Consider the following 17,660-nt stretch of genomic DNA (forward strand, 5'->3'; position numbering starts at 1 on the left):
CTCATTTTTGTGCCCTCCCATCATCCAGTGTTAATCCAACCTCACCACAACATCTGCAGATTAGTCATATCTTAGTCCTGGTTTAGTACTTGTTTCTTCTATGGAGCAAACTGAACCAGGACTGAACCAGATCTGAGGACTAAACCAGGGCTGAACCAGGCTCAAACTAGGACTAAATGAGGATTAAACCAGGTAAACCAGTACTGAACCGGTTGCAGTACCCTACACCTCCTGCAGGTGGCAGCAGCCGACATGAATGTCCCGGATGTGGCCGCTCTTTCACCGGTCGTTGATTGTTTTGATAAAACAGAAGGGCGGAATCTACCGCAAACTTCTCCTCATTGCTACTAAACATCAGCACATATTTCACTCAAACTGTCTGAAACATGACGGGAACGGAGGACACACAAACCAGCTACGAAGTCAGTACTTTAAAACATATTTTAATTGTATTTTTCGGCATAAATCAACCCACCATTCACGCCCTTTGGCCATTAGAGCAGATGCCACTACACTATTTCCACATTTCACTACATTTTGATCAATTATCTAATGAAATAATAAAATATAATGATTGATATTTACATCTGTGCATTAGAAAAACAAATGGGCCACTCCAAGAACTATATGTTTCAGTAATAATATTTTTGCCTGTTTTATAGCCGCAGAAAGTATATTATAATAGACATAATTCTGCTTAAATGTTTTGTTTTTACTGTTAACAGGGATCGTTTGGTGCTAAAGAAGCAGAGGCCATTGTTAAAGAGGTGAGTGCTCTGTAATATTCTACATCCTTGTGTGTCAGATGCCCTCCCATCCTCCCATGTCCCTGTAGTGTAAGACTGAGAGGGGGGCAGGTCATATGTCTCTAGTTAATCTTCAGATGTTGTGGTGTGGTTGGATAAAAAACAGCAGAAGAATGGACCTTGTCACTATTAGAAATGATCACTGATGATACAGAACACTAGCTCCTGTTCCTCTGTGTCCTATTTCCTCAGGGTTTGTACAGTTTTACAGCTGGTGTGACAGCCTCCTGACTTGCCTGTGTGTGCCTTTTGTTTGTATTTTAGTAATTATTTATTTAATTATTTCAGAGTGTAGATGCTACGATCGGAGGAGAGGACTATAACAAAGACCAGGTCAACAAATGGACAGCGGCCATTTTGGAACGCTGCATCAGTGACCTGTGCAAACTGGGCAAACAGTACAAGTATATAGGTGAGAAAAAGAGACACTAAACCATGACTAAACCAGGGACTGAACCAGGACTGAACCAAGACAGAGGCAGGTAAAAAGTAGGAAATAATAAACATAATCTAAACTAGAAGTATGAATTCATTTGGACTAGAAATTTGGTCTGAATATTGGCTAAACCAGGACTAAACCAGGGAAGAATAAGGTCCAAACCAGAGGAGCTAAATCTATGGTCTGATTTTGTCCTAGTTTAGCCTAAGTCAAAACAGCTAAAGTAATTTAATTTTAAACTAATTATTCATGTTTTTCATAATATTTTGGGCATTTTTTGTCAGTGACATGTGCAGTGACTCAGAAAACTGGAGCTGGACTTCACGCAGCGAACTCCTGTTTCTGGGACACAGCTCTGGACGGTGAGTGGATCATCTGTCTACACAAAAGATCTTTGTTTTTACATTTCTATTTGACAAAGTCCATTCAGCCACTATATTTATCCAAACACACAACATTTGATCGCAAAATATGATAGAAAGAAGAGCATTTTCTAGGCATTAGGGTTATTATGTCTGTGGTTTTGTGTCAAAGTTTTTTCTGCATGATATAGGGCTGTAGGAGGATAGAATTGCACCTGACACACAGGGACATTTTTAAAGCAGTGATTGGTCAAAGTTGTGATAACATTTCATTTCTCTGATATTTCCAGGCAGCTGCACTGTCAAATGGGAAAACCGCACCATGTATTGCATCGTCAGTGTCTTTGCTTTGTCTATCGCTTAAAACAAAACAAAACAAAATATAAACGTTTATTTATGTTTCAAACTGCAGTAAAATCACATTACATGCATGAGAGCACGTGACTGGTTGACGCAATGCCCTCTGAGATCAACAGGGGGCGCTATAGTGCCACAAATGCAACGCCTTAAAGTGGACTTTTTTTTTTTTTTTTGCCTTTTTCAATAATGCCAATAAGAAATAGATATGTTTCAATTTCTGCTTAAAATCTGTTATTATGTCACTGTTCTGATGTATCTGCTGTTGTGGGCCAAATAAAAAAACACATTTGTAAAGAAATGTATTTTGAATTATTTGATTTAATAAACTTTTTAGTTTAAATGTGACTGCCACTACTGAATAAAAAAGCACTGATTATAGAGTCAATATAATTCAATATAATTACTTCTGTAACCGAGATATATACGTCTGATTTTGGAAAGAAAGTCTGCATTTTAAAATCAGAAAAGCACTGATCACAGATGTTATATTGATATTGATATTATATACTTCTGTAGCTTCTGTAGTTTTTGACAATACTACAAGCATAAAGTACTCATGAACATACACTTATTTTAATTGCATGTAGTGAGATTGTAAAAAATAGCAGTATTATTAGTAGTAGTAGCATTTTATTTTTCTTTTTTTTCTTTTTTTATTTTTTTGTACTTTGAATGTTGTTTTCTGATCTTTCTGAAATGAAAAATACCACTGGAATCATGGGACATTGAACACAGCCAAAGGAACAAGATGGAGGCTAAAGATTTCATCATGAAGTTTAAGGAACAAAACAAAGTCTTGATCTGTTATTTTAAAGCTGATAACAGTATATAAAGACTCAACACCATAAAGAACAGGACTGAAAAGCATGGGAGGAATATAGATTCAAATTAGGATAGTCTGGGCTGAACCAGGTCCAAACCAAGACTAAACCAGGGTCTATGTGGGGACAAAATCTGATCTAAACCAGGGTCTACATATATTAGGAATAAACCTTAGTATAGTAATGAATGGGACTGAAATGAATGGTGAATAGTTTTAAATAAAAATAAAAGTTGTTCATCGGTGATAAATAGCACAATAAAAATAAATTTCACTTTGAGTCAAGTTTAAAGTTTATTATTTCCAAACACTGACGCCATGTGATGAAGCAGCAACATCCAAAGTGACCACCATCACCTCCACTGCAGCAGCACGAATAAATTTAACCAAACAACATGTTTTTACAGGTGACACAAATGTGCAAAGGATCAGTTTAAGCAATATTTATAGTTATTTATTTAGTTTTGCTGTGAAAATGTTGAGATATATCTCTTCTCTTTTAAAATGAGTTGTTAGCTGCATCTAGAAAAAGAACAAATGTCAAAAAGAGTCTAAAGCAGGACTGAACCAGGACTAAAGCAGGACTAAACCAGGACTAAACCAGGACTAAACCAGGACTAAACCAGGACTAAACCCGGTCTGAAGTAAGCCTTGACCAGTGTTTAATTGGGTCTAAACTAGAACCATATCAATTCCTACTAAAGCAAGAACTGAAACAAAAACCAGGACTAAACTAGAACTAAACCAGGAAGAACTAGGACTAACTAGGTCTAAACTATGACTGAACCAGAACTAAACCAGGTGTAAGTAAATCTTTCTCTGGAAACTGGTTTTAAAAAGGGGAAGTCCGAATTTTGAAAGCCGGAATTTCATTAATATGTCTGCAACTGAAAACAAGAAGAGGAAAATGTCAAAAACCCCAAAGTTTCAAAATGTCCGCCTCCATTTGTCAAAAACAGAAGTACTGACAATGGACATGAAGAAATCAGCTAGAGGTCTGCAATTAGTTCTGAACCAGGTCTGAACCAGGTCTGAACCAGGTCTTGATCAGGTCTAAACCATGACCTAGCGAATACTAAACCAGATTTAAACCAGGGTCTATGACAGAACTAGACTGGGATTAAACTGGGACTAAACCATGTCTAAACCAGGTGCACATTATCATATCAATAGATTCTTCAATATATTTTTATCGGCCGATATCGATACAGTGTCTTCGATATTTTTATTGGCTGATGTCAGTATTTGATACCGATATTTTCTGCACTGCCTCATTCTCTGAGTGCTCTTTTGACTAATGAGTCACACTGTTTTATATCTGTGGGACTCAAACATGTAACACATGACTTACATCACATAAATACATTTTGTTATTATTTTTACAAAAGGGAAAAATTACATTAACATTTACAAGATACATCTGTGGGCTTCACTGTGGATTTTGAAAGTTAAATATCGGTTTCAGCAAATATCGATTAACGAATATTGGCCCATCCAGAGTCCTAACCAGGTCTAATCCAGGACTAAACCAGGACTGAACTGGGATTAAGCCAGGTCTAAACCAGGTCTTGATCAGGTTTAAACCAGGTCTAAACCAGGTCTAAACCAGGTCTAAACCAGGTCTTGATCAGGTCTAAACCAGGTCTAAACCAGGTCTAAACCAGGTCTAAAACAGGTCTAAAACAGGTCTAAAACAGGTCTAAAGCAGGTCTAAAACAGGTCTAAACCAGGTCTAAACCAGGTCTAAAACAGGTCTAAAACAGGTCTAAAGCAGGTCTTGATCAGGTTTAAAAGTTCTCCTTGTTGAAGATGAACTTGACATCAGCCTCAGAGTGGGACAGACACTGTTTCTCCAGAGACTTCGCGAGCTGAGGAGGTCCACACAGGAACACGCCCACTTTAGTCCTGAAACAACAAGAGAGTCAGATGCCCTCCCATAGTGCTACATCCCGGTGTGTCAAATCCCAGCAGTAGCAGTAGCAGAGTAAGAGTAGTAGCAACCGTAGTAGCAGTTGCAGTAGTAGCAGTAGCATTAGTTTTAGCAGTGGTAATAATATGAGTAGTAGTGTATTTACTTTGGGTGCTTGGTTGCGATGCTGCTGAACTCATTGTCCCAGTTGGGTTTTCCATACAGAGTCTTCTGCTTGAGTCCAGTGATGGGATCATTCTCCGCCTCGTGGTGAACCCGGAAGTGAGCCGCCTGCACACCAATCATAGAGGAACAGTCAGAAATGTGTGTGTGTGTGTGTTTTTTGAAGTCAACCAGGAAATGTTAAAATTAACCAGAATGTAAATAATTAAATAGTGCTTTTTGACACTCAGAGACACAGTGCATATTCACTCCACACTCGGTGCTGGTAACTATTTTAACAGCAGTAGCTACAGCTGTCCTGGGGCAAACTGGGACCCCTTTAACCACCACCAACACTCATACACACATACCACATTCATACTAGGCAAAGTGGGAGAAGTGTTTTACTGCTGCTTTTACTGTTGTGTGTATGGTTTTTATGTGTGGCCTGTATTGCCCCTTGGGGATAATAAAGACTCCTTGAACCTTGAACCTAGCTGTAGTAGTGGTAGTAGTAGTAGTAGTAGTAGTAGTAGTAGTGGAAGTACCTCTTGATCCTTCCATCGTGTGAGGTAGATGTTGTAGCTGAGGAAGTCGCTCATGTCTCGTTCAGTCATCTGTTTTTCTAACGACTGAAGCAGATCAGCAAACCACTCGAACGCCTCAGTCTCCGGACACAACCAGTAGAAGTAAATCTGAAACACAACAAGACTGAACCAGGACTGAACCAGGACTGAACCAGGACTGAACCAGGACTGAACCAGGACTGAACCAGAACTAAACTGAGACTAAACCCAGTGTAAACCCAGGTCTTACCTTCTTGGTGTAGGTGTCCTGGTTGTTCTGAATTTGTTTGTACCACACAGACTTCAGGATGGAGGCAAAAGGAGTGACTCCAATTCCGGCTCCCACCAACATCACCACCTCATACCGGAAAACATCCTCTGACGCTGTGCCGAACGGACCATCGATGGCAATCCTAAAACCACAGGAAGACCAGGGTTAGATCAGGATCATAACCAGACCAACGGGAGAGAAAGACCGTCTATGGCAGGGTTTAAGACTACAATGGAAATTATGTAGTCCACTTTTAGACCTGGTTTAGCTCTAGATTAGACCTAGAATAGCCCTGTTATAGATCTTGTTTAGATCTGTGTGAAAAGTTTGGGAGCGGCTGAGAATATTATGAAGAATCATTAAATTATGGTGGAATTAGACCTGGGATTAGACCTGGTTTAGTCCTCTTTTAGATGACGGTAAAGCCTCGTTTAGACCTGGGATTAGACCTGGTTTAGTCCTCTTTTAGATGAGAGTAAGGCCTCGTTTAGACCTGGGATTAGACCTGGTTTAGTCCTCTTTTAGATGAGGGTAAGGCCTCGTTTAGACCTGGGATTAGACCTGGTTTAGTCCTTTTTTAGATGAGGGTAAGGCCTCGTTTAGACCTGGGATTAGACCTGGTTTAGTCCTCTTTTAGATGAGGGTAAGGCCTCATTTAGACCTGGGATTTAGACCTAGGTTAGTCCTGGGTTAGTCCTACTTCACCGTAAGGAGTTGGTTCAGTCCTAGTTTAATCCGGGGTTAGATCTACTTCAGTCCTAGTTCAGTCCTGGTATAGCCCAGATTTTGTCCTGATTTTGTTTGGTTGTCTTGGTTTAGCCTTGGTTCTTGTTTAGTGCCTTTGCTTTTTAAAGTTTTATTTTACTCTATCTTCTTTCAACAAAGGTTTGTTGAAAATCTTTTAAATTACTTCCACCTTCTGTCCAAGGCCCTAGTTTCTGTTTCCTTGTCTCCTCTACTTGCATCCTCCCTCCTTGTGCCCTTGTGTCTCTTTCACAGTTCCCTGTTGTGTTTTGTCCCTGCTGCTCGCCGTAGCCCGCAGCGTTCCTGAGTGAGTGCTTATTATTTCAGATTGGTGTATCCGCTGTCCTTTGTACTCGTAATTGTTCTTGTCATTTTAGTCGCGGCGCAGACTTTCTGCAGTCGTCAAGTCCAGACGTGTCATTTTTCTGTAAACACTTCACAGAAAAGCAGAAACATGGAAATTATTTAACGAGAGGACGAAGAGAGGACTGAGAGAGAGATGGAGAAAGAGACTAACAGAGAGACTAAAAGAGAGAGACTGAGAGAGAGAGAGAGAGAGAGACGGAGAGAGAGACTGAAAGAGAGACTGAGAGAGATGGAGAGAGAGACTGAGAGAGAGAGAGAGATGGAGAGAGAGCCTGAAAGAGAGACAGAGAGAGAGACTGAGAGAGAGAGACGGCGAGAGAGACTGAAAGAGAGAGAGACGAGAGAGAGACCGAAAGAGAGACAGAGAGAGAGAGACTGAGAGAGAGAGATGAGAGAGAGACTGAAAGAGAGACAGAGAGAGAGAGACTGAGAGAGAGAGAGAGAGAGACGGAGAAAGAGACTGTAAGAGAGACGGAGAGATAGACTGAAAGAGAGACTGAGAGAGAGAGACGGAGAGAGAGCCTGAAAGAGAGACTGAAAGAGAGACTGAGAGAGAGAGAGACGGCGAGAGACTAAAAGAGAGACTGAGAGAGACGGCGAGAGATTGAAAGAGAGACTGAAAGAGAGACTGAGAGAGAGGGACAGAGAGAGAGACTGAGAGAGGGACTGAGAGAGAAACAGACAGAGAAAGAGACAGAGAGAGGGACTGAGAGGGAGACTGAGAGAGAGACTGAGGGAGAGTCAGAGAGAGACTGCGAGAGAGACTGAGAGAGAGACAGAGAGAGACTGACAGAGAGACAGAGAGAGGGACTGAGAGGGAGAGAGAGAGACTGAGGGAGAGTCAGAGAGAGACTGGGAGAGAGACTGAGAGAGAGGCTGAGAGAGAGACTGAGAGAGGGACTGAGAGGGAGAGAGAGAGACTGAGGGAGAGTCAGAGAGAGACTGAGAGAGAGACTGAGAGAGAGGCTGAGAGAGAGACTGAGAGAGGGACTGAGAGAGAGACAGAGAGAGACACTGAGAGACAGACAGAGCAGAGAGACTGAGAGAGAGAGAAACTGAGAGAGAGAGACAGAGAGAAAGACTGAGAGAGAGAGAGAGAGAGAGAGAGAGAGAGACAGAGAGCGCAATAGACTGAGAGACAGACAGAAGGAGTGAGAGGACTAAGAGAGAACTGAGCAAGACAGAGACTGAGAGCGAGACTGAGAGCGAGACTGAGAGCGAGACTGAGAGAGAGACTGAGAGCGACTGAGAGCGAGACTGAGAGGAGAGAGAGGATTAAGAGGACTAAACCAGGTCCAAACCAGGTCTTAACTAGGACCAAACAAGTTCCAAACCCTAGACCTAACCATTTAACACTCCTTTTTTCTTTCACTTGGGCAGGCCTAAACCAGGTCTAAACCAGGTCTAACCCAGGCCAAAGCCCTCTCTCACTTGGGCATGGTCCACGCTTGCTGCTGCTCGGGCCGGTCTCCTCCACAGGCTTTGTACAGCGCTTCGGTCCAGTCTCCCACGATGCGTATGTGGGCGCAGAAGTGATCCTCTTCGGGGGCAGAGGTCAGGGTGAAGGGGTGCCACTCCAGGCGGGACACACTCGGGCACTGGATGAACACGTACTGACCCACCTCCATCTTAAAACCTTTACGCTTCATCTGTAACTCCAGCGTACGTGAGGGATGCATCACGACCTGCAGGACAGAGGGACGAATGGTGAGTCAAAGTGAAACTAAACGTTACATCAACTTTTATTTTGCAACTAAACTGTGTATTCATACTGTATTCATACGTACTTTGCGGTGACTTCATGCCGGGGGTGTTCTACATGTACGTATATGGCGGAATGTTCATCAGTTACCATGCTGACTCAATGCACACATTAACAAACACAGCCGTAAACTTTTTAACCTCAGACCAGAGCAAATCCTCAGATAGAGCAGTGCCTACAGTTAGCATCACACCCCTAGGACATCAGCAGTAAAGTATCAATGTGGTGTTTTAATAGTATTATCTATTGTTCCTAGTTATTTTTTGGCAGTTTTATCGCAGACTAGATGCATTTCTTTCTGGTAAAAATTTATTAAAATGTGCAGTTTCAAGTACTTGGTGACATCACATAGGACTGCCCTTATTACAGCCTGGTGTTTCTGATTGCAAACACCTGGCTGCAGGGGTGGAGTTTGAAGTCTGGATACCTCTTAGACCAATCACATGGTTCTTTACACCCCCAGACCCCGCCCCTCCTTCCCCCTCACTCTGTACCCATTTTTCCCATGTATTTTAGCTAAATGTGTTTTGCGTCAGTACAGATATATTGTAAAAGCAGCTGTTGAGGTCAAAATAAGCCCATTGTGTACTTTCTGCATCTAATTCGACCTCTGTTTGACACCGTTGGATCCACTCTTTCACTCTGCCGTTTGTTGTATTACGGCTGATGGATTTGAAGGCCATCACTGTTTCCTCTGTGAAAAAGTGAGTTGGAGAACAGCACTGTATGAAATGTATGTACATAAGGGACTACTACAAAGACTCCCAGTATAATGCCTGTATAGTATATATAGAGAATTCTGAAACATTTTATTGTCAGAGAATATGGAAGTACGCAGTTAGCATGCTTGTTATTAACTTTACTACGACAGCAAAACTCCACTCGGGGCTGTGAAATGCTCTTATAAACTCATCGCTGTGAATAATTAGGATGCTCTGAATGCATAAGGTAAGTGAGGAAGATCTCTGGACCACTGTGAATGGTTTAAAATGAACTAGCTCTGTTTTTCAGGTTTTTAAAAGAGTAGAAATCAGATACAACGCCTTTACCAAAGACGTGCTATCTTCTGGGCATTTAAAATATGACAATGGCAGGGCTGCAATTAGCAATTAATTTAATGGCCGACTAGTCAAACCATTATTTTATTATTATATTATTTCCTTTGCACATTGGTACTTGTTGATTCTTGTTATTAACTGCTACGATTTTTCCTGTTGTGTCTGATTTTTCCTGTTGTGTCTGATTTTTCCTGTTGTGTCTGATTTTTCTTGTTGTGTCTGATTCTTCCTGTTGTTTTGTTTTTTGTGTCTTGGCGGCACGGTGACTGAGTGCCATCACTCATGTCTCACAGCAAGAAGGTTGGTTCGATCCCCGGGTCACCAGGCCTTTCTGTGTGGAGTTTTTCATGTTTCTCCCCGTGTCTGGATGGGTTTCCTCCGGGTACTCCGGTTTCCCCCATCAACCAAAACATGAACGCCCTTCGAGACAACTGTTGTTGTGATTTTGGGCGTTACAAAAATAAATGAATTGAATTGAATTGAAATTACCACATAACATATTTAGGTCACCATGGAACATTTTATTGCTATATTTTGCTATACATTTAAATGCTGTATTGACCCAAAACAATGTATTATAAAGTATACACATTTAACAGTGCACTTTAGCATTAAACTTCTATCTTGATGTACTAATGCTCAAGTTAATAACAGTGAATATCAGTAACTAGCCCAGGAGAGATCGCTAGATTACTCAAACATGCATGGATGACACCTGAAACCTTTTCAGGCATTCTTTTGATGAAGGAACAACGTTAGAACATGGCAGAAAACTCCATGAAGATGATTTTGCATAATATCCCTACTTTAAATAACTGCAAGTAAGCACAGAGAAGTGGGCGGAGATAAGGAGTAGGTGAAAACGGAAATTTTCAAGACTTGAATGCAGGAAAAGAGGATTCCTCAAACATGCAGAATCAGTCTAAATACATCTCTTCCATTAGTTTTATGTGTGTTCTTGTACTACATGCATTAGTTTAATTTGTGTTCTTGTACTACATGCATTAGTTTTATTTGTATTCTTGTACTACATGCATTAGTTTTATTTGTGTTCTTGTACTACATGCATTAGTTTTATTTGTGTTCTTGTACTACATGCATTAGTTTTATTTGTGTTCTTGTACTACATGCATTAGTTTTATTTGTGTTCTTGTCCTACATGCATTAGTTTTATTTGTGTTCTTCTACTAGATGCATTATCTTAGTATTGGATTTTTTACAGACCTTAGTGATGACGACTTTCTGATGTGATCTGTAAAGTCGGACGAGTCTCTCACAAACATACAGGAACATGGGCCCCACCACCCACTTCCACGTCTGAAAACAACAAGAAAAAACAAGACTGAACCAGGCCTGAACCAGGACTGAACCAGGACTGAAACAGGACTAAACCAGAGCCAAAGCTGGTCTAAACCAGGACTAAACCAGATCTAAACCTGGTCTAAGCCAGGACTAAATCAGGACTAAATCAAAACTGAACGAGGGTTGAACAAGGACTAACCCCAGTCAAAACCAGGTCTAAACACGGTCTAAGCCTGGTCTAAATGTGGCCTAAACCCAATCTAAACCCGGTCTAAACCCGGTCTGAACTTGGTCTAAACTCAGTCTAAACCAGGACTGAACCAGGATTGAATCAGAACTAAACCAGTACTAAACTAGGACCAAATCAGGTCTAAATCTAGTTCTAAACCAGGACTAAATCATAATTGAACCAAGATCAAACCAGCCTAAACCAGGACTCACCATTGGGGGGTTTCCTGCAAACTCGGGCACAGCACAGTCAGATCCGTTCTTGCCCCAGTCCTGGAAGTGATCGGAGCAGTTCTCTGGATTATTGGTCTCAAGACTCTGAAACGTCTGACCCCGAACTATACGCCTGAAATATACACATGAACACGGAATACAACATAAGAGAAAGTACTACTACTACTACTACTACTACTACTACTACTACTACTACTACTACTACTACTACTACTACTGTCACTACCACTATTACTACTATAGTCCAGCCAAGGTCTAAACAAAGACTAAACCAGATCTAAATTAAGTCTAAACCAGGTCTTTTCGTACTGGAATCCGTGGAAGACAAGTCCGATGAAGAAGATGACGAAGAGGTGGTGCGTGAACCAGAAGACCTCAAAGTACGACCTCCGGATGACCTCTGTGGAGGTAGTGATCATCAGGATCAGAGCCAGAGTGATGACTACGCCCGTCACACCCGCAACTGTGGTGAACATGACAATGGTCTGGGTCTGAAAGAGAGAGAAAACATAGTCTAAACCAGGTCTAAACCAGGACTGAACCAGGACTGAGCCAGGACTGAACCAGAGCGATGACACACCCATTAGACCCGCAGATGTGGTGGACATGATGATTGTCTGAGAAAGAAAACAGAGACTGAACAAGGATTGAACCTGGACTGAGCCTGTGCTAAACTAGAGCTGAGCCAGGACTGAATGAGGACTAAACCATGACTAGACCAGGACTAAACATTAACTTTATTGTTGGAAATTTGTCCTTGGTTCATCATCACATGAACACATCCTCATTCCATCACAGTTTAAGAGGCAATAATAAAAAGGTTTAAGTGGCCACTGCATTTAAAAATAGAACTGAAGGACTGAATCTTGGTCCTGGACTAAACTAAAACCACAGATGGCAAGTCTAATAAACTCCTTGATCTTTGTAAAGCAGAAGTCCAAAACAAGGAAGTGTTTTGAGAAAAAGCTCATCTGAGGAAATGGAAACTTTAATCTGGTGTAATAATGTTGTATTGGGACAGAGTGCCATGGGACTGAAACTAACCTGGCCTGAACCTGGTCTTACACTCTCATTGCTCCATATCAAGTTTGAACCCAGTTTAAACCCTGGTCAAAACCCAACTAAACCCAGTTTAAGACTGGTCTAAAACTGGTGTAATCTCAGTCTAAACCCGGTCTAAACCTGGTGTTTACCGTCTCATTGGAGCGTATGGGGTTGAGGAAGGAGGCATTGTCGTTGTTTCCGATCTGGGACAGGATAAAGGGGAGGGTCTGGTTCTGGTCCAGCTGAGCGTTCATGAAGAACTCAAAGTTAAACAGATGAGCGACGATGTGCACCGCTGCAGAGACACAGATTATTTATACATCATATATTGTCATCATATATCATCTTTTGAATTGACCCAGTTTCCTCCATCAAAGCTTTAATCTGTGTGTGTATATACAGTATGTAGTACTTTTATCATGTGCATCACGGCAGAAACAGAGGCTCAAATCAAATCTTCAATCCTTTAAAGGTCCTATATTACACAGAACTGACTCATATGGCTTTTTTTAGGCATGTTGTAACGTTTCCTCATCAAAAACATGGAGTTGTGTTTTGTTTCATTCACACAGGTTTGCATAATCCTGCATTATTGGGCCATCTACATATGCAAATTTCAAAATACTCCATTCCACCATGAGCTTGGGAATGGAGATTTGTCTCTTTTTGTTTTTTGTTCTTTTTGGTTTGCATAGAGAAATGGAGAACTTTCAACAAGGCAGAAACAATAGATGTGGCAAGTTAGGCATGGCTGCAAATTTTCAAATGATTCTAGTAAAGGTGTGTGGAGTTTAAAAACACAGAGCACTTCCTCTTTTACCCACAGACTGTATATATACACTGCCCAGCCAAAAAAAGTCATTGTGTACATTGAAAAACTGTGGCCTCTCTCTCTGTAACTACTGCTGTCACGATTGTCATTTTGGTCTTAAAATTTTCATATTAATGTTCGGTCTACATCAGGAGTGTCAAACTCAATTTCACCGAGGGCCACATCAGCAAAATGGTTTGTCTCAAATTTGCAAAGATATAAAAAATATGTCTGTATAACCGCATAACTTCTGATAAACTGACATTTTCACTTGACATACATTTAAATTTACCTTGTAGCGGGCCACATAAAATGACATGGCGGGCCGCATTTGGCCCTCGGGCCTTGAGTTTGACACATGTGCTCTACATGTTCCTGCTATTTTATTTCACTTTTGTGTCTGTTAATCAAGATATGAGTGTAAATGAGTGTAGCGGTGAACTTTAAAGTCTTATCTGTGTTTATGTATGTATTGTATTCACTTTAATGCAGTATCTGTGTGTATTTGTAGTACGCTGTGCAGTACCTGTGTGAAAGGCGATCATGTAGGCGACCAGTTTGTGAAAGGTGATGTTTCTGTCCAGCTGTCGAGCGGCTGTGCGACTGCAGCACTGAGAGTGAGAGCGATATGAGTACAGGAGAATGAAAATCACTCAAACCTGCATGAATCACTCCTCATACAACGCTGGGTGAGTCAGCTTTGCACAGTGGGTGTATAATCGTTAAAAAAAAAACAAAAAAAAACACTTTTTCTTTGAATATAGGTCTGTAGCTCTGTTAAGGACACAGATTATTCTAAGGGTGTGTTCACATCAAAATTGGGACTAAACTGGGACAAACACTGGAACTTATTTTGGACTAAACCAGGACTAGGACTGAATTTTTGTTCAGTTTCAGTACTTGTTTAAATGAGTATCTACTTTTTTTTGCATTGATGAGTATATTTATGCGGTTAAAATTACCGTCACATACACAGATTTTTCATTGCATGTCTATGAGAAAAAGTATGGAAAATCAGATACTAATCTGTGCTAAAACAAGTATCGAAACTAGATACTCATTTGAGCAAGTATCAATACTAAAATGATCTCATTCACAGGACAGAAATGAACCTTTCCCTGAATAGATGTAGAATGATTTTGAGCTGTATCAGAGCAAGTATAAGACACATAGACTAGTATATGAGTATATTCCTTAGTATCGAAAGTGAGAGATTTGAGTATTATTTATATATCAGGAATGTAATATCCGTCTTCTAGTACCTGTATGGTCCCTCTGAGGAAGGAGAGGAGGTTTCTGCAGACTGGGAGCAGGATCAGCATACAGTTAAAGTTCAGACAAGCAGCAGGAGCCCGGGCCCAGGACAAAGCATGCTGTGGAGAAAGTATGCAAATATACAAAATACTACATTACACATTCACATTACTGTTGCTTTGCCTGGTAAATCTGGACAGAAAGATATCAGACGGTGGACCCCTGATCGCCCAATCGGATTTGTTAATTTCAGCATTTGAAAAGAAGGAGCTTGTTGGTCACTCATCATTTTGAACAAAATCACATTTCTCGCAACTCAGATTCACAGAGTTTAGTGCTTTGATTCTAGAGGTGATTTAGAAGTGATAGTTTTAATATATAGTACAGTGTAACAGTACTCTTACTTGAGTAAAAGTTGTGGTTCCTCTTCCCATTGTAAGTCTAAGTAAGTCTAAAGTAACTTGAGCTTTATGTCGACAATATGAAATGATTTGAATATTTGTGCTTCTTGCAGCTCCTTCAGATATGATTCAGTTTGGCTTATTTCATGTTTTGTCTTTCACTTTACAGTAACATCAAATGATAAATCAGACAGTTACTGCACTGCACCACTAGTTTCTACTGAACAATATTATTTTGAAGCAACAATGCTCTAATTTAAGTATATTTCTTGGCTATTTTACCACTGACCCTAATGTAGTACTCCTACCACTACTACTACTACTACTACTACTAGTACTACAGTGAGGTCATTAGCAGTAAAAGTTGTTTAAAAACAGCTGTGAGTTTAGAGGAAGAGGAAACAAAAGGGGCTTTCTGCAAGGAAATAATTCATGTTTAACGTGAAAGAAGCTCGGACTAAATCAGGACTTAACCAGGACTTAACCAAGACCAAACTAGAATTAAACCTGGACTAAACCAGGACTAAACCAGGACTAAATCAGGACTAAACCAGAATTAAACCAGGACTAAACCAGAACTAAGCCAGGACTAAACCAGGACCTAAAAAGGACTAAACTGGGACTAAACCAGGACTAAACCAGAACTAAACCAGGATGAAAGCAGGACTAAACCAAGACAAAACCAAGACGAACCCAGAATTAAACCAGGACTAAACCAGGATTAAACCAAGACTAAACCAAGACGAAACCAGGACAAAATCAGAATTAAACCAGGACTAAACCAGGTCCTAAAAGGACTAAACCAGAACTAAACCAAGACCTAAAAAGGACTAAACCGGGACTAAACCAGGACTAAACCAGGATTAAATTAAGACTAAACCAGGATTAAATTAAGACTAAACCAGGACAAAACCAGGACAAAATCAGAATTAAACCAGGACTAAACCGGGACTAAACCGGGACTAAACCGGGACTAGGCCAGGACTAAACCAGGATTAAACTAGGACTAAACTGGGACTAAACCAGGACTAAACCAGAACTAAACCAAGATCTAAAAAGGACTAAACCGGGACTAAACCAGGATTAAACCAGGACTAAACCAGGATTAAACCGGGAGTAGACCAGGACTAAACCAGGACTAAACCAGGATTAAACCAGGACTAAACCAGGACTAAACCAGGACTAAATCAGGACTAAACCAGGACTAAACCAGGACTAAACTAGGACTAAACCAGGACTCACCCCGAGCAGGACTCTAGTGTAGAACCATCTGGGGGTGAGGAAGGCCATGTAAAAGTGAACAAACAGGTACGCATTGATGCCCAACCAGACCAACTGAAAGAGGAGACAGCAAAGGATTTATTTTATATTTTAAAGAGCACCATGTAACATTTCTGCTTGTCTCCATGGAGGTGTTGCTTCTTTGCCCAGAATGATCCACGGTAAACTTATTATCTTCATGGAGACATGGTATACTTCAGCAATAAAGACATTGATTCAATGCTAGATCGATAACTTTAATACTATATTATGGAACATTTCAGGCAAAGGAAAAGCATCTCCATGGACATGAGCACCGTTGCACCCTCCATCAGAGAAGTTACTTTATTACAACACACGGCTGCGGAATTCATCAACTGAAGACAAAAAATTAAAAAAATCATAAACTCGAAGATTATTATGAAACCGGTTTAGTCCTGACTTTACCTCCAAAGCACCATTATAATTTACAGTTATTGACATTGTAAAAACTATATCTGTCCAAATGTACTTGATGGCAGTTTACAGTTTCTTAAATACTGCTCTGCAACAATACAACAGTACAACAATACAAAAGCATACACAAGAGTATGCTAAGAGGACTGTAATAGGACTGTAATAGTACTTTGAATATTTCAAATGTAAACTTTAACCAGCTCTGTCCTGTTCATTTTGTTAATAATAAAAATACAACAAAAACTCTGTTTTTTAATTATTTATTTTTAATTGTATGTACTTTTCTGTTAGTTTGTAAGTATATTTTACATGCAAATATCACATAAGTGCACTTAAAAAACACAATCAAATTTACAGTATTACTCAAATATTAATAAAAACTATGATTCATTAATACTATAATCAATTACTACTGCAATAAAATTTATATATATAAAAAAAAAACTCAAACTAAAAATGAGGACCATATATAGTAATATTTGTCTGTTACTTTATACTGATAAAAATAAAGACTAAAATGTATTCAATAATATTAAAAAAATAATAATACTTACAATGACAAAGATAGAAAGTCCTTCATTGGCTGCAAAATTCCCCATAATTAATACTTTTATTTACTTATAATTGATTTTAAGGTGTGATATTCAGTAGAGAAATGAGCAGAGTGAGACCAGACTGAGCAGAGCAGAGGGAAAAACCAAGATTTCAGATGAATTTGGATCTCTTTGATTGGACGGAAACCAGGAAGTGTGAAGAAATTTTTTTATCAAATAAGGAAATACAGGCTTATGAGAAACTGTGATAAATATAAAAAGAGTGATAAGAAGTATTTGTAGTTGTACGGGATACTATCAGACGGGAACAAAACAGTGATTAGGTAGTAGTTAGTAGTAGTGGTGGTGGAGGTACTAGTAGTAGTAGTAGTAGCAGTAGTAGTAGTAGTAGTAGTAGTAGTAGTAGTAGTAGTAGTAGTAGTAGTAGTAGTGGCAGGGCTAAAATAGCGACTAATTAAGTTCTGAACCAGACCTAAAATACACTGTAGTAC

At 40.0% G+C, this 17,660-nt stretch overlaps 2 protein-coding genes across 3 annotated transcripts; one reads left to right on the plus strand and one right to left on the minus strand.

The window, feature by feature from the left end:
- The first annotated feature begins 284 nt into the window (after positions 1 to 284).
- LOC117380403 (dynein light chain Tctex-type 1-like) lies at positions 285 to 2,258 on the plus strand. The gene is made up of 5 exons (XM_033977210.2): positions 285 to 422; positions 726 to 767; positions 1,095 to 1,218; positions 1,530 to 1,607; positions 1,898 to 2,258. The coding sequence occupies exons 1-5, from the start codon at positions 387 to 389 to the stop codon at positions 1,969 to 1,971; spliced, it is 354 nt and encodes a 117-aa protein (XP_033833101.1). The 5' UTR covers positions 285 to 386; the 3' UTR covers positions 1,972 to 2,258.
- Positions 2,259 to 3,060: 802 nt separating this feature from the next.
- Positions 3,061 to 17,289, minus strand: LOC117380391 (cytochrome b-245 heavy chain). 2 transcript variants are annotated; one of them, XM_055227162.1, is made up of 14 exons: positions 17,170 to 17,279; positions 16,142 to 16,234; positions 14,507 to 14,617; positions 13,771 to 13,855; positions 12,583 to 12,728; positions 11,699 to 11,880; positions 11,369 to 11,501; positions 10,850 to 10,942; positions 8,237 to 8,490; positions 5,675 to 5,837; positions 5,407 to 5,553; positions 4,863 to 4,987; positions 4,562 to 4,692; positions 4,425 to 4,451 (listed from the first exon to the last, which is right to left on the minus strand). In XM_055227162.1, the coding sequence occupies exons 1-13, from the start codon at positions 17,212 to 17,214 to the stop codon at positions 4,575 to 4,577; spliced, it is 1,695 nt and encodes a 564-aa protein (XP_055083137.1). In that variant the 5' UTR covers positions 17,215 to 17,279; the 3' UTR covers positions 4,425 to 4,451; positions 4,562 to 4,574. The 2 variants fall into 2 exon arrangements, with proteins under 2 accessions (XP_033833091.1, XP_055083137.1); XM_033977200.2 differs by having other exon boundaries at positions 3,061 to 4,692; positions 17,170 to 17,289.
- Positions 17,290 to 17,660: the final 371 nt, after the last annotated feature.

Source organism: Periophthalmus magnuspinnatus, chromosome 2, assembly GCF_009829125.3.
Source record: "Periophthalmus magnuspinnatus isolate fPerMag1 chromosome 2, fPerMag1.2.pri, whole genome shotgun sequence".
Lineage (NCBI taxonomy): Eukaryota > Metazoa > Chordata > Actinopteri > Gobiiformes > Gobiidae > Periophthalmus > Periophthalmus magnuspinnatus.